Genomic DNA, 16,952 nt, shown 5'->3' on the forward strand with positions numbered 1-16,952 from the left:
ATAAGTTTCAGAAAAGTACGCAGTTACTTATTACAGAAAAAGTGTATTTTCACCCAGGAAAAACTGTTTTTCAAACAGAAAGTCCAGGATTTTTTTTCCTTGTTCATGTATTCACCCTGAAATAGGACTAACAGGGGATATTGAACATATACAAAGGAGGGCAACATGAATGGCCATAGGTTTGTTTGAAGTATGGGAGAGTGTCACAGAGATAGTAAAGGAACTGCACAGACACACCTGGACACAGAGATAGTGAAGGAATTCAGGTGGAAGACTGTTGAAGGTAGCTGTAAACTATTGTGAGGGAGTCTGTTAACAAAGTTTCAAAAACTGACTTTAAATGATTACAGTAGGAATATATTGCAACACCCTGCACATCACTCACATAGGGGGATCGTGAGAATAAGATTAGAAGCATTAAATCATTTGTCCCGCACTACATATGTGAATGAAATGGGAAGAAACCCTAATAACTAGTACAATAGGACATTTCCTCTGCCATGCGCTACATGGTGGTTTGCAGAATATAGATGCAGAAATGTGAACTGAATGATGTTGGGGGCCAAGGGCAGCCAAGGTTGAAAAGGATGGAACACCCAGAAAGGAGTATTTTTGAGCCCTATTATCAGTAACACGTGATCACAACAGTCCTCCAAATTGAAGCTCAGGTTTCACATCCTAAGTTTTTCACTTTACTGAGATCATTTCATGTGCTCAGAAAGAGTCATTAATTTTGAAAGTGATTTGTCATTATTGCCCAAAATTGTTTGAAGAAAGTCAAGCTACTTCGGATATTCTGCATATTTTAATACATTGTCAGAAGAAATAAGTCTTTAAGCTGCCATTTGCCAACCTGACTACCTGCTGGGAATGTGCTGTAGACTGTTTCATCAAATTGTGAACACAGTCATCACACAAGTTGCAGCTTTCCATTCCAAGTACCACATGACTAAGCAAGTCAATAAAAAGCTTAAAATTTTCAAAAGTAGTAGCATATATTGTTTACAACATTTATACAAGTTCAGATCTCTGAAAAGTTTGTTGCTTTGTAGGTACCCAATTTGTGCACAAGTTCGATTGTTAAATGTATCTTTCTATAAATGCAGCAAATAGAGCAGTTACAGTACTGGATTTAAGGACACAGACTTTTAACATAGCGGTTTACCGAATTTATAATAACTATTCTAAAGATCACATACTCATTTGACTATGGAAATGAACATTGTGAATGTTGGTCAGTATCTTGTAACAAACATTTTGCTAGCAGTGAACATTTTGCTAGCAGTGAACATTTTGCTAGCAGTGAACATGAAATATTCTGTTGTGGTCTCTAGCCAGTTTTATAGTAAAAATATGTGTTTTTAATTACATTTAAATACAATTAATACAGAGAGACTTCATTTTGAGGTAAGCTTTGTACAATCTCATTTATTGACTAAATGGTGAAACTGGCTTACAAATTTATTGCCAATAAAAACAATTGTTCATAACTTACGTGTACTTGAAGTGCTATATAGTATTAAATTTTTAATTTTTCTATTTATTCTTGTTTGATGATTCCAAATACTTCGTCTTTCTTGTCATAACCTTGTATTGTTCCTGTCGAAACCAGGAGAACTGCAATTGGTTTTTGTTATGGCAGTTCAGACATGTTGTGGTACCATAAATATTAGTAACAGTCTACAGTTTCTGTACTAAAATGATTAAATAACTTTACACGTACATGTGCTATGGGCAGATGATGTCTGCATATCAGGAGAGTAGATCATATTTCAGTTTCACTGGGTAGCTGAAAGTGTACTTGAATCTTCAGTTGGTAATTTAGGCAGTAGAAGGTAGTCTGCCCTGTTCTCTGTATCACTCAGTTTCCAGAAATAAATATGGTTACTAAATTGTTTGACCTGTTTTCTTTCTTCCCCATAGGAAGTAATTGATACACTGTGTGCCGAGTACATGACAAGTAAGAAAGATTCAAAGCAGTCAACATACTCTTCGTGGTTTTATTGGAGACGTGCAAGCCAGTCACAGAAACGTGATGAAGCTCCTTCCCAAGAACAGGAGTTATCATCTCCTGAAGCAGAGAGGTTGTCTGATGTGAAGGAGGATGCTTCAGTTACCAGTGGAGAAATGCCAGAACTGAAAGATACCTCCAGACTGAAACAGAAGTAAGAATTATTTCTTAAAGGTGATGTTTTGTCATTGTGGGCTTATTATTTACAGCTCATTAAAACTTCGCTACTGTGTGTTGTATGTTTGTGACTTAGTTCTTCTCAGTGGATAACTGTGAGAACTGTCGGAACATTACTTCACTTTCTACTACTTAAAAAATTGTACAATTGCAGTAGATACCATAGCAAGAAACCTTAAGAATGATCATGTGGTTAACTGTTGTTGGTTCCAAGCCTTGTGGTAATTGTTGAGCCTATTCCTCCACTTTATCTTGCATGTTCCTTAAATTGTGAATCTAAAGCTTGTCTTGGAGTCAGTGTAATACAAAATGTCCTTGCTGCTGTGTTGTGTTTTTATGACATTGACTATGAAAAATCAACAGTGCACAATAAATCCTTGAATGATAAGTTTCTTACAGTTCTTTGGCATTGATAATGATAATAATAATAATTAGATGAAAGCATTTGCACAACTGCATTAATAGTTTCAAGAAATAAATTTTCAAATTCAGAAACTCAATAATATAAATACCATATTTATGCAATTATAAGACGTGGTGGTTTTTTTGAAATTCACTACTCGAAAAATACAGTGTTATCAGACATTCACAAATTAAACTATTGCTTATGAGGTCAGTGTTTTTATTGCTAAATAGACTAATATATGGCTCATCGTACAATTACAGATGAAACTTTGGCTATTGAGATTTCATACTGATTTTGTTTTGAACAATCCTTGAAGGAAGGACATGTCAAACAACACTTGTGTTTGAATAGGCTCAAGAATTCTTGCTATGCCGAAGCTCGATACAGTAGCAACGATGCTCGAACAATCGAGTGACGTTTGACTTGTAGCACCAATGCAAGGGATCTGTGTGAAACTATGAACTAGCCACAACAGTGTAATGCTCTGATTAAAAATTGACAGTTTTGAGAAACACAGGAGGAAATAACCTTAAATTCTATCAACTTACAAACTTTTGTAAAAGTTCTCTTACATGTACGGATACCATATATGTATATTTGGGCTGCTTTTTAAGTAAAGATAAAGTTCAATGGTGAAAATCTTGTCCTTCAAAAAAATTCTGAACCCAAGCCAATATTATATTTGGTTATGAGAAACTAATGGTTTATCAAGTGGGTTGCAAATGAGAAATTTGGTCACTTTACACATATTACAATACTGGAGGAAATTGTTAAGAGATTTTAATCAGCTTTGGAACATGATGATGACATTCAGATGAAACAACAAGAAAAAATAATTTAGAAAAATATGCAACAAATGAAATAAATCATATTAAACTGACTAATAATTGTTGTGAGAATAAATTACAACTGAAGACCTGTTGTGGAGACAGTATAAGCAGATGTCACTAGATTGTGGGCCGATCAAAGTTTGAGAATTGAACTGAATAATGATGGTGATCTCTTACTAAGTACTAGTTGCTGTTGTCACATATGACCTGCAGCCTAAAAGATACAGCCATACATGTTTCACTCTTGCTGAATTAAAGCACTATGGGAAGTTGGAGGGGGAAGATGACTCATCTTGGCTGAGCTGAGCAGGCAGAAATTTCATCATGCAGCCAATCTTGGGAATGTATACCGCTTACTTTGGCTTTTTGTGAACATCTACCATGTTTAAATTGCAGTTTGCCTGAATCCATTTGCACTTGGAATCGAACTGACTTTAAAATTGAACAGATACTCAACAGTTCTATAAATTTATGCAGGAGATGAGAAAAGTGTAGATGGGGGCCAGTGGCATGCTTAAGTGTTTTGTGCAGTAATCTTGTGGACACTAACTGTGAAGTATGATGGGAAGGATTGGGAGTGTCAGCTGCTGGTTCCACACAGCCAGTAAAAGAGCAGTGGACGGAAGATAGGTTTTGGAAGCAAGAGGCATTGTTAACATTCTCACATCAGCACAGAATTGTAATCCACTGTGTATTCAGGAAAAAAAAAACGCTTTTCTTATGTCCCACAGTAACCACAACCTCAGAAATTGAAATATATTTAGAAGAAACAACCAAATATTTGTGACAACAGAGGTAAAAGTTTCACAGCTATTGTGTTAGGATGATAAAAATATAGTCATTCCACAGATGACAGGCAAAGTAACAAAACTGCAGTGAAGATAAAAAGTAATGTAAACAATTTGTTTTATTTTATTTCTCCTTATATTATCAAATTGTAGATAATCAATAAATGGCATAAATGTAGAATAGATGTAATGTTAACTCTTTAGACAAATCCCTTACATCAATAAAAGTTTGTAATTATGATTAGTCAGAATTTCTCAAGGAGCCTCTTAAAAAAGGGGTTTAACTTACATTCAGGGTTCTTATACATGGATAAATACAGTGTATGTATCAGTAGGCTAATTACCTCAGTTGCTACAGTGAAAATTTCACAAGCTATTGAGGTGAAAAGGTGCTTTAAATGCTAATCAAATGACCAAGCGCGCACACGCACACGCGCGCACACACACACACACGCACACGCGCGCACACACACACACACACACACACACACACACACACACACACACACACACACACACACACACACACACACACACAGAGAGAGAGGGGGGGGGGGGTGTTTACATTTTTGTAAAGCACCGTATACAGTAATTTGTGACCCGATACAAAAACCTAAAATATTATACATTGTGTTTCAGGAGCTTGAGTGAAGAGGAGGATATGGCAAAAGAAACGGAAAAGCAAGAGCTACCAAAATCAGAGACAAAAGATATTAAAACTGATGAAATAGAATGTTCGCAAGAAGCAACCTTCCAGGAGTTGGAAACAATGACAGCTGCTCAGAAAGAGTAAGTTACTATCAGACTTGGGATTTGTAAGAATGGAAGCTATACGGTAGGTAATGGGAGGGTTCCATATTTAATTTTATAGCAAATTGCATTAAATCAGTGTCTTAATTCACTATTGTGATTTTATGTGGGTTATTGAAGTGTGAACAGTTTAATGCTGTCAATGTAATGTTAGTACTGTGTAACTTTTTTGTAGCAAGTCTGTTTGTTTTTACTGTCAATTTTCACTGTGCCATTGATTCTTACAATCTAACACTTAGCAGCCCTGTTTTTCATTAGTTTTACTGCTGCATAAGTATTTTGGTTCTATTTTAAAGGATATGGTACCTTTCAGTTGGAAGCATGGCCCTGGGAGCCTCAGTATGTATAATTTTTACCAGTTAGCGATGGAAGATTCCAATATTTTCCTTATCCAGACATAATTTTCCCTTAACTTTCACACTGCTTCTAGATAAATGCTGAAGCAAGGGACAGGAATTTCTTTAGATCGTCCACTAATAATTTGGGATCTCTTACAGTTATTATGTTGACTGGACAATGTGTCACCTAAAGTGTATGTACAAAAAGCCTTCTTTGTACCCCAGTCAGTCAGCTACTAGTCTAGCAGGTTCTGAAGTGTACAACACTTCTAAGCCATTTAGATGTATCTTATTGTCATCACTCTTACAGTGCAAGTCTAGGAAGTTGCAGTCTACCTTGTTACAGGCGTTTTGAAAGAACTCGTTAAATTTAGAAGTTCCACAGCATTTCTTGCAATTTTACTTGTCCTCTGGCCGAACCTACAAGTTTGCGTCTGTGGAGCCACGCCATGTGCATGTATTTCAGAGTATCTATTTACATGTCTGCCTCTAAACCTGACATAGCAGCCTCTAGTCAAATGCACTTTTAGTAGAGGACCCTCTTATTCGTCGGCAGCTGGTGGTCTATCGGCTAGCATTGCTGTCTCTGGATATTGGGGTCCCAGGTTCAATTCCTGGCCAGGTTGGGGATTTTCTCTGGCTGTGGATTGGGTGTTTTGTTGTTCTCATCATGTCATCATCATTTGTGAAAGTGGCTTGATTGGACTGTGTATAGATTGCGACTTTGTACGGATGCTGATGACCACAGAGTTTAGTGCGTTGATGACACAGTTGAGCACCTTGCATACCAAAGATCACCACTCCTCTTATGTACCCCCATGAATCAGTTGTATTCTATTAATCGGTGTGATTTCTGAACATTGTGCAGAAATTGCAAAGGAATGTAATGTTTTACACCAACTTCTCTTCATATTTTTCTTGTTCGGTCACTTACACGGTTCCTCCCAGGGCATTTTTGCCACAGATTGAATTTTTTACAGGAGTGGTTTCAGGACTCAGGATTCCAGTCCAAGAATAAAATGCTGAGAGCAACTGGCTTTCCACTAGTTGCCTATCCACATACTTTATTGTAGCATCTCTGTATGCCCTGGAATTCTACTGTTTCTAGGGAATTAATTAATGGTGAATGTTAGGTCTCAGTGCAAATCTTATTCATTAGAACCAAACTACGTAATTAATTGATATATTGTGACTTATTGATACAATGACTTATTTTTCAGATCAAAAGAGGAAGGGTACAGTGGTTCGAACTCTTCAGATGAGTCAGATGGTGGCCAAACAAAACAGCAAATCGTGAAGAAACCTCTTGAGAAGAGATCCTATTATGATCATCCAGAAAAGTACAGGAAAACTTTGCGTCTTTCTTCTGATCAGATTGTAAGAATGCGTTACATTGCAGTGTAATTAATAATTATTTGTAGACGTGCAGAATGGAATTTATGTTTGTTACTTTTCAGGCTAAGCTAAATCTCCAGGAAGGTGCTAATGAGGTTGTCTTCAGTGTTACCACAGCATACCAAGGAACAACTAGGTGCAAATGCCACATATACCGTTGGCGTTATGATGATAAGATTGTTATCTCTGACATTGATGGGACAATTACCAAGTAAGTTGCTTTGACATAACTGACCAGCATCTTGTTCTTATCATCTCGTGTGTAAATGTACATTTGATGATGCATGGTACAGATCCATACTTACAGTGCATCATTTTACTTAGGTCTGATGTTCTTGGGCATATCTTACCCATTGTTGGGAAGGACTGGGCACAGAGTGGAGTAGCTCAACTTTTCACAAAAATAAAAAATAATGGCTATAAACTGTTATATCTCTCAGCACGGGCCATTGGTAAGCATGTTTCTTCTTTTCTCTGTTGTGTGATTTTCAATTTATGTCAGTAGTGTTAGTGACTACATTATATGATAGCATTAGCGGTATTTCTCATTGTCATTATACCATAGATTGATGCTTAATTATTTTTTTTTACCTTGGCTAACTAATATATACACTTAGATATTTTAGAAACAAAATTTGTGAAGTAACACTGGGAACACTTTTGATAAACATTTCTTGCAAGAGTCAGGCAATTTTTCATTCATCTACAGATGATTTTTTTATGTTGACCCTAGACTTCTCAGTTCTGTACAAGAATAGCGGCATGGTGCGCGCGCGCGCACACACACACACACACACACACACACACACACACACACACACACACACACACACACACACACACACACGTAGCGGCATGGTGCTTCCCCCCCCCCCCCCCCCCCCCACACACACATTAGAATGACAGTTATTTTTGAATTTTTTAAAATATTTAAGTTTCTGTCACTAAACTACCCTTTGCTATATAGTATTAAGAGATATCATTAAATATTTCAGTTTAATTCTGTTATTGCAGTGTGTAGACTAACATGAAAATATTCCTCTGTTTTATTTGTTGATATGTCAGTTAGTGTTTGTTCTGATGTGTAATTGTAGCATTGTGGGATACACTTTTTGTTCGTTAGTTAGAAAGCCACTTAGCTATTTATTTGATTAATTTCCTGAAAAATGATTTCGTTTGTTTACAGGTCAGGCACGTGTAACAAGAGAATATCTTAAGTCTATAAAACAAGGGAATCTCTCGCTGCCTGAGGGCCCACTGTTGCTCAACCCCACCAGTTTGATCAGTGCATTCCACAGGTATTTGTAAACAAAACTCTAGCTTATTATACACCCACTCATGATTCATAAACTCACATTGATGGAGAGGTTGTACACACAAGAAGAGAAAACTATTAATAAAGCACAAGAAGCACTGAAATTTTGTCACTTTTGCTCCTATGTACATTCTCCTCATATGTGTAGTGTATCTCTTTTACTGGTGCGGTGTGGTATAGAAATTTACTTTTTCAGTAATTCATTTCCTACTTATGATTGCTACTCAAAAGGAAGAAAACTTGTTTCTGATACAACATGAAGCTCATGGGTTTCCAGCTGAGTAAGTTCCCTAAAATGATATGATGTTGCAATAAGCTCACTTAGCTAGGAAACTGAGCTTTATGTTCAACTCACTGAGAAAGACAATGCGGTGATGATGATCATCATCACACTTCGGAGTAGAGTTTAAATTTGGAAGCTGCTATTACAATGTTAACAGCTGAAGGCATTTCTTGCCTGGTCCTTTCATATGCATCAGCAAAACATAGGATAAGTAGTTACTTAAATGCAGTCATTTTCCTCTTAGGATTGTGTATCTGTTGAAAAAGAAAGTGCTACAGTTATTTCAAATCTTTTTGTTTACCAGTGACATCACATGGTAATTTGTTGTAGACGTAATCAGTTATTGATTAATAAATCTTTCACCTCCAATTAATTGTATGTTTGTATTTTTTCAGAGAGGTAATAGAAAAGAAGCCTGAGGAATTCAAGATCTCATGCCTTCGTGATATTCAAGCTTTATTTCCAGAAAACAGCAAGCCATTCTATGCTGGATATGGCAATAGAATTAATGTAAGTGTGTTGCTCATCAGAGGCGTTTTGGTATCAGTAATAATAATCGAATATGAAGAGAGAATTGGTTAAGAGTTCGCAATTAAATACAGTGATATTTGTTTCTGGCGAATATGTGCCCTTCAGTGTCCACTTTTTTTTTCTCTTTGAGAAAGTTGTATTCTTCAATCCATTCATGTGGGTCAACATTTTATCGTATGGCGTTGTTGGCGGGGAGGCCCCATTCGAAGGAGTTCGGCCGCCAGCCCCACACACCATTATGGAGTCTCTCGGCATGTTCACTTTTGTTTGTGAGTATTTGATGGAGAACACTGCTGACAGCACAATACAGGCGGAGATTCATGCTGATGGTGAAATACGTGCTGTGATTCCCTTTCTTAGTACTAAAGGCATGTAAGTGGCTGAAATTCGTTATCAGATAAGTGAAGTATATGAAGAAAATGAATGATGCAATGGTCCACAAACAGTTGACACCTCTTGAAGATGGCCATTTGAACGTACGTGATAAGGAAGGAAGGGATGTGACCTTCAATCAAGACTGATGATTCAGTGCAGAAGATTGGTAAAAAAAAGGGGGAGAGAACAGACACTTTACAGTTTTGATGTCATGTGAAATTTCCTCAAGCGTCAAGAAGTGTGCTTTATACATTCGTTATAGAAGGGTTCAAATGATTGAAAGTTATACTCTCACTGGGTACTGAAAATGCTGACTGAGGTGCACAAAAGCAAACATGTAGCCAATTCATTGACTTTCCCAGAAAAGTACAATGAGTTTTTAAGTGAAATTGTGATGGGCAACAAAATATGGATGGCTTACGTTACACATGAATGAAAGCTGCAGTCCAGGGAATGGCAGCATCAATTCAACCCAAGAAAAATTCAAGCAAACAATTAAAATTTCAGCCCACAAAATCTTATGTAATGTTTTTGGAAAAGGAAGGCGGCGTTGGTTCTGGATATTTCCCCATCGTGGCGACGCCATAAATTCCACGAGTTATCGTGAGACCTCAAAAATTGTGCCATGTAGTTCAAAGCAAAAAGTGTGGCATGCTGAGTAAGGGAATTGTTTTGATTCATGACACATACACAGCCAGTCAAACTTCAGCTGATCAGATCATTTGGCTGGTAACAACTTTATCACCCTCTGTACGTCCCTGATTTAGCGCATAGTGACTACCATGTGTTCCTGCATTAGAAGCAGCATCTGGGTGGTCAGTGCCTTGGTGACGACAAAGATGTCAAAATGACTGTGTTGCAGTAGTTATCTGATCAGGCGATAGATTGCAACGAGAATGATATTCAAAAGCTGGTTGCACAGTACGATAAGTGCTGCCTTAATATTGGTGGAAATTATGTCAAAAAGTAGATTGTAAAGTGCAGACTTTCATATAAAAATAAAATGCTGAGAAAAGTCTACTAGTTTTATTTTTGTTTCAAAAGGTACTCAAAAATGCACCTTGTAATTTTCTGTAAAGATGCAAACATTTCATGTCATACTTTTGTTCTTCTACTTGTAGTTGCTGTATGATTTTTGCTTACACATTTCTGAATAGGACATTTTGACCTGGAGAGTACTTTTCAGTGCTTTTGAGACCACCTGAGTCTCACTCGCTCACTGACTGTACCGTTGCATATGTAGGCCTTGGATGCCACCTCGAAAAGACTAAGGATTTTTCATTTTGGTTAAACCACTGTGGTATGTAATGTTCCCCTGCCGGTCACTTAACGAGTGTTGACATCAGTTGGTGAAGGAGATCTTCTGATGCCTGAAGTTTTCCTTTGTAAAAGTTTTCCTGGACTCTATGAATCATAAGGTTTTTGTGTAAGCTATATGAATATATGTTAGACTTCCTAAACTTTAACCCACACACTTGAACAGTACTTCATGATTGCTTATTGAAACTGAAGTCTCCTGTAATTCATCACTTTTGTGGTGGAATAGCTGGTTACTTTCTGGAAAGAAAATCTTATTTTCATTTCTACTCTCAGTAAGGAGCTGATGTCAAACTGTCACTTTATTGTAACAAACAAAATGCCAGGATGGAAACAATAAACAAAAATGAGGAAAGATAATCTGTCTCTTGAAGCTTCTTTAGAATTTACACTTTGTCGTTACTGAAGGTCTTGAGCGACCTTGCCCATTCAGTTATTGTTTCTGTATTTGTTGCAAACAATGGTTTCATTAGTAACTAGATTTCACTTAAGAATGAAAAGCACTGTAATAAATTAAACTATTGATAGTAATTAATTCTCTCCTCTTTGTTTTGAACAGAAACTAAATGATGTGAACATAATATTAAAAAAGTGTTCCTTAGTTGTTAAAGTAGTCAATTACATGAAATTGAGTAGCACGCTGAGCAGAACTGTTGTGTTTGTTGTTGGGAAGGTGTAAGAATGGTCCGCCACTATTCTTATGAGGTTCTAATCGTAAGATTTTCGTTTTGATGCTGATAGATCAAGCCGTGCATTTGTCACAAGACTAAATAGCTCCTTGGCACCTACTTTATAATATAAAAGTAACTACTTGGCTAATAGGTATCATGCCATTTCAAAGTTACTACTAAGACAACATTGTATTTATTTTACATATTAGCTTTGTCTATTTTAACTGAATACACTGCAATATAATGACTCCTTTTTATGCAACCCGCAGAAATTGTGGTGGAATAGTGTTCTGTGTTTATGGGACCTGAATTCTAATGAATAAACTGAATACGCATATTACATGTTATATTATTTTGTTCGAAAAAAATTTTATTTGTTTAAGAAAATAGTGTTTCAACACATCTTAATAATTTTCCTACTATTCTTTTGTATTTATAAACTTGTACAGTAATAGAACCCAGGTTTAGCCACTTGGTAACATTATTTCATATTAGGGTGTAACACTGTAACATACCTGGATAATTTATTGTACCTGACAATGGGCGCAAAAACTTGAGCTCATACATAAAGTGCTGAGACTGAAATACTGTATCTCATTTGTGTTCGTTTCTGCTTTCAGGATGTATGGGCGTATCGTGCTGTGGGCATTCCAATTTTCAGAATATTCACCATTAATCACAGGGGGGAACTGAAACATGAATTGACGCAGACATTCCAATCTTCGTAAGTAGTTTTAGAAAATTATTTAATATTTTGGCACTTCTTCTCTCTCTGCCTGTTTATCTTTTGTAGATAGCTTAAGGTCATTAACAATTTTACTTTGTAGAAAGTTATTGATTCTTTAGATTTTGAATTATCAAAAGTAAAATAATGATCTTAATTCAGATAGAAATTTAAGGTCTTTTAGTATTTAGTTTATGGCTGGTGTTCCATTTATAGTATCAATGAAATTTTTGTGCATGCTGTTACACAATTTTTATTTGCTTTTTCAGTTACTCAGGACAAAGTTGCATTGTGAATGACTTGTTCCCACCACTTGTAGTATGTTAAAGCAACTTAAACTGCACCACAGCTAATTACAATGAGATATATTGTTTTACTCAACCATTTTTACCGATGGCCATCAGTCTTCTGGACCAAGAAATGTTAGGTTGTGTAGCTGTATCACCAGCTGCCATCTGGTAAGGGCTGTGACTGATGCGCATGTTGTGCGTTTGAGACTTCTGCTAGTTTCTTGTGCCTGCATGTCCAGTTACTTCCTTACGTCATTGTGGTTCTATAACTGGAAGGCATTTGACTCCAATGTGCTAAATTTCCCAACATTTGAAATGTTTCATTCTCTGGGATATTCTCATAATTTTCACATTTCTTCAATGCTGGTCACACCAACATGCTTAAGATTTAGTTAAACTTGTTCAACTTTTGATTTCTAGCTGGAGCAGTGATTGACCTCACTCTCAACACCTTAACAGGAGAAATAATGAACAAAGTGACAGTCAATTTGTTAACTCCTCTACTGTTGATTCTATGACATAACCTGCACTTTATTCTAGCAGAGCTTTGTCTTGGATTAGCAACCATGAGAACTTGCAACTAATGGTTATGTGTCTCAGCATGTATGTTCTATTCTTTTGCTAACTGGGAAAAACAACACTTACATTGTCATCATTTAAAGTCTGTTCTTTTGCTGATGCTTTTTGTTTTCATTGGTGTTCATTACTCAGTAACTTAGTGAAAGCTTTGGCTTCACAAGACAGCCATTTCAGCTTAAAACATAACAAACATTTTCATGAGCATGCTGGAAGCATTTAAATATTATTGTTTAAATTTGTGAAAGAGTGCTTATTGTTCCTTAATTTATAGTAGTGTAATCAGTCTTTGTCTGTGAAATACAAAGAATTCAAGGAATTTCTAACAAATAGATTTTGAGAGCAAAAGTTAATGTCATCCACGTACACACATTGTTAAATTAGTGGTACATGAACAATGGACATACATTTGACCTGATAAATTCGTGCATCTTCAGTAATTTCCTCATTGCACTAAATCTGCACCATGACTTTTATTTGTCTCTTACATTCATTGAACAGTTACTAAATTTTGTGAACAGTGCCCTTAACATTAACAGAACTTTGTGGGGGTTAATAGCATTGGAAAGGATTTTGAATTTGTGCAGCGGTAGTATCAGTTTGCACTGCAGTCAGCCACAGTATGATGTTTTTGTGAAACAATATAGATGTGTGGTCTTATGTTGAAAATTTCTTTATCCTTTATTAATTCTTTCTCATAATTGTAGATACCAGTGACTTGGATTTCACACATGATTGTGTCAGTAACTTCATAACTTTAAATGGTTTATAGAGTGAAAAAACATCCAGGGTTAATTGCTTCAAGGTAAATGTGACCACAGTGCAGAGCACTGGCTGAAGATTTTCTTTAATACACTAGATCATCATTTGAAAGGAAAAAGATAAAGATCCTCACCCAGTCCTTCAGATGTTCATTTCCCATGGTTTGCTATGTGGAAAGCCTGGTTTTGATTATTGGTACTGCCAGGTATTTTTCCTTGGTGGGAGAATGAAATGGGTGCTTTCAACCTCATTAGGACATTTGAGGAGCTAATTGTATAAATAACTGCTCCAGGATTCAGAAAGTTGACAACTGGAAGAGTGGTGTGCTATTCCCTACCTCCTTCAATACTGCATCTAAGTAATTCTGTAGGCAAAGGATAAGACACTGCTGACTTCACGCTATCCTTATCCAGTTAAAGATTATGTTTGATGTGAAATGACTGAGTTGTCAATAAGATATAACCCTATTCTACTAGAAAGGGAGGGAGGGAAATTATGGTGAAAGTGATGAAAAGATACAGAAGTATGTGGAAGGCATATTAACAGGTATGTTTGGAGATTGCAGCGGAGGCTCATTCTCCTTTGGATTTATTTTTGTATAGTTTTAAATTGCCAATGTACATGATTAGAAAACTATATTTGAATATTTGGAAGTTAGTTGTAAGCCAAAACCCGGAATCAAACCTGAATCTGTTAGAAATTTTTGTAAAAAAAAAAAACTGTGCTTAAAGTTATTAGCTCAGCTGCTAAATTATGTATTGAAAATATCAAAGACCTGAAATTAAAAGCATTTATGACTCATTTTGATCTGCAATGATTACTTACAGTACACACATTTGTTCTGAGTGTTGGGTTCATTTGGTCTAGTTTTGGAATTTTGCAGTGGGAACAAGATTGTGGTAATTGTTACAACAATACTGATATTTGCATCATCAAGTTCACTCTGCAACTGTTGTCATGACTTCCTATGAGTTTGAAGATCCTGTCACACTTGTAAAATTTAGGTTATGATTTGCTGTACTATCAGCTGTGAATAATGATGTAATATCTTAAATCAAATCATTTGAATACTCAAAATAATTTTTGTCTAATCCTCGTACAAAACACACGCGTGCAAGGGGGAGAACATTTGGCATGCTACTGCAGGAAAACATTTTTCAGAGTTACACATTGATCGTGGTATCCAAAATAAAACTTTTGAGCTATTTGTTACTTGAGTGTTTCTCTGCCATTTTCAGTGGCTCCTCAATGTTATCTTCAAATGAAATTTTATTTTCCAGGTATTCTAACATGAGCTACATTGTGGATCAGATGTTTCCACCTCCTCCAGAAGATACAGCTGAAGATTTCTCCAATTTTGTCTATTGGCGAGATCCAATTGCTGAGATAGAACTGGATCCATCACTTGTGTCAGGCCATTCTGCAATATCAGCTAATGAGGCAGGACACAAGAAAGCAGCTGGCACAGCTTAGTTATTATTTATTCATATAAATACCCTCGTTTAGATTCTCTGCCACATTGTTCACTTGTTACACAAGTCGTGAATTAAAAAAAATTGCTTTAAAAGAGTTGTAAATGTGTTTGTAGCTAGCAGATGAGCCATTTTATGAATTAAATACCAGGCTTTGGTGTGTGTGTGTGTGTGTGTGTGTGTGTGTGTGTGTGTGTGTGTGTGTAGAAATGTGGTTGACCAGAGAAAGCAGCTTGCATTGAGTAATTTTTAAGTGCCAACAATTTTTTGACAGTATTTCGGCACTGTTAGGTGCAAAACTAAACTGGATTGTAATATTCTGTCCTTTGTACTTGATTTTAGGTGCTAAAATATACATTGTGATTGATTCTCCAGAACAATAGGAGTTCCTGTTTGCAAATTTACTAAAAAGCCATTAGTTATTTATTTTCTTTGTGCCCATATTGTGACAAAAAAAAGAAAAAAAAGTGAAACACAAGGTTCCATGAAATGCCTTAGACTGTTTGTTGTATTTAATGATGAATTAAGTTTTTTTTCCAATTGAGCTTGCTCCTAAGTGTAACATCCAATGTTATTAGAGGCTACAGCACATTATATCAGTTTAAATAATTTGACCCAAACTGATATGGTTTTCTACTGATGTTTTTGTAGAAAGGTTAGGTAGCTATAAGTTGTGAGTCATGCTTCTGTTTTTCCCCATTCTCGAGGAGAATTTTGTGATATATGATTAAGTTCAGAATGATTCCTATTGACCTTATAGTAATTTTTGTACATAGTACCTTATCAATATTTTTTTAGGTCATAAATTTTGATTTTTTTCTGAAACATGTTTGATCTCTATTAACTCCATTCCAGATTATATAGGTCTGGTGTCAAGTATCTGTTGCATAAAAAATGAGTTTGTAACTTCGTTTAAATGTAGAAATAGAAAGTTTATATATGTTGCACTGTTCGTATGACTGTTCATTGACAGTGTATTTATTTACACTTCTTGAGCACTAATACAAAGACTGAGTAATGTACAAACTAGCGCTTCACCAGACCTCTTTTGTTAGCGCAAGTAATTTAAATTTAGTCAACACACCATATAGTACAATATTTTGTATTTGTTTTATTGTGTTTTCCTTCGTTGTATGAAGGTTTGTGCTATTTGTACCATTTATGTAACACTCCTTGTGTACTGAATTAAAATACTTGTGTCTTTTCTGACAGCATCTATTAGTTCAGCTTTAGTGAATGTAATTTGTTTTTTTGTTTTTTTTTTTTTTTTCCTTGTTTCAAATGCCATGACATTTTGTTAAGTCCAGAGCACAATACACCAAATAATGTTTCAATAAAAGACTTGTGATGATATAAAACAATTTTCAATTATATTTCAGTACTCAATGTTATTTTGCCAGTGTCATACAAACAAGATGAATGACTCAGTCAAGTGAAGAAATAAATTACATACTGTAAACTTTCTCTATTCATTCACAAATTATTGCATGAATCCTCTCATGGATGGGGAGCCTTCAGGGATGTGTATCAAGCCAAATTAGACATTAACTGGCTGCTGAAGGCTGCTTCTGTCAAGTATCTAATAACCAATTACAACTAATTCTGACATATTCATCAAGATTATCTTGAGAGATATATCTACATTTCTTCATTATTACAAGCACTGCCTGATGAACAAGTGGAGCACCCAGAAGGCCTCAGATGACAATGTAATATTGTACTGACCATTGGTAGTGATCAGTCACAACTCTCTGTGATGGGTAGAACAGCCACCATTTTCATTAATTATATGTTAGTGTCATCAGGCATGGTAGGCAATGTAAGGGGCGTGAATAGCGAGATGTTGAGTGATCACCAGTAGTCACAGAAATGCCGCATGCT

The 16,952-nt window shown here is 36.0% G+C and overlaps 1 protein-coding gene across 19 annotated transcripts in view; it reads left to right on the forward strand.

Annotated features, from left to right (window-relative positions):
- LOC126355485 (phosphatidate phosphatase LPIN2) overlaps positions 1-16,530 on the forward strand; it is a 284,685-nt gene extending 268,155 nt beyond the window's left edge. For 18 of the 19 annotated variants that reach the window (XM_050005848.1, XM_050005856.1, XM_050005811.1 and 15 more), the window contains 9 exons: positions 1,924-2,165; positions 4,852-5,001; positions 6,581-6,737; positions 6,818-6,966; positions 7,080-7,207; positions 7,942-8,053; positions 8,749-8,863; positions 11,868-11,971; positions 14,880-16,530. In XM_050005848.1, the coding sequence (XP_049861805.1) occupies positions 1,924-2,165; positions 4,852-5,001; positions 6,581-6,737; positions 6,818-6,966; positions 7,080-7,207; positions 7,942-8,053; positions 8,749-8,863; positions 11,868-11,971; positions 14,880-15,072 (1,350 nt within the window). In that variant the 3' untranslated portion in view covers positions 15,073-16,530. Of the gene's footprint in view, positions 1-1,923; positions 2,166-4,851; positions 5,002-6,580; positions 6,738-6,817; positions 6,967-7,079; positions 7,208-7,941; positions 8,054-8,748; positions 8,864-11,867; positions 11,972-12,240; positions 12,430-14,879 lie in introns of all 19 variants that reach the window. The other variant, XR_007565507.1, reaches the window with a different exon arrangement.
- Positions 16,531-16,952: the final 422 nt, after the last annotated feature.

The sequence above is a fragment of the Schistocerca gregaria genome, chromosome 1 (genome assembly GCF_023897955.1).
Source record: "Schistocerca gregaria isolate iqSchGreg1 chromosome 1, iqSchGreg1.2, whole genome shotgun sequence".
NCBI classification, from domain to species: Eukaryota; Metazoa; Arthropoda; class Insecta; order Orthoptera; family Acrididae; genus Schistocerca; species Schistocerca gregaria.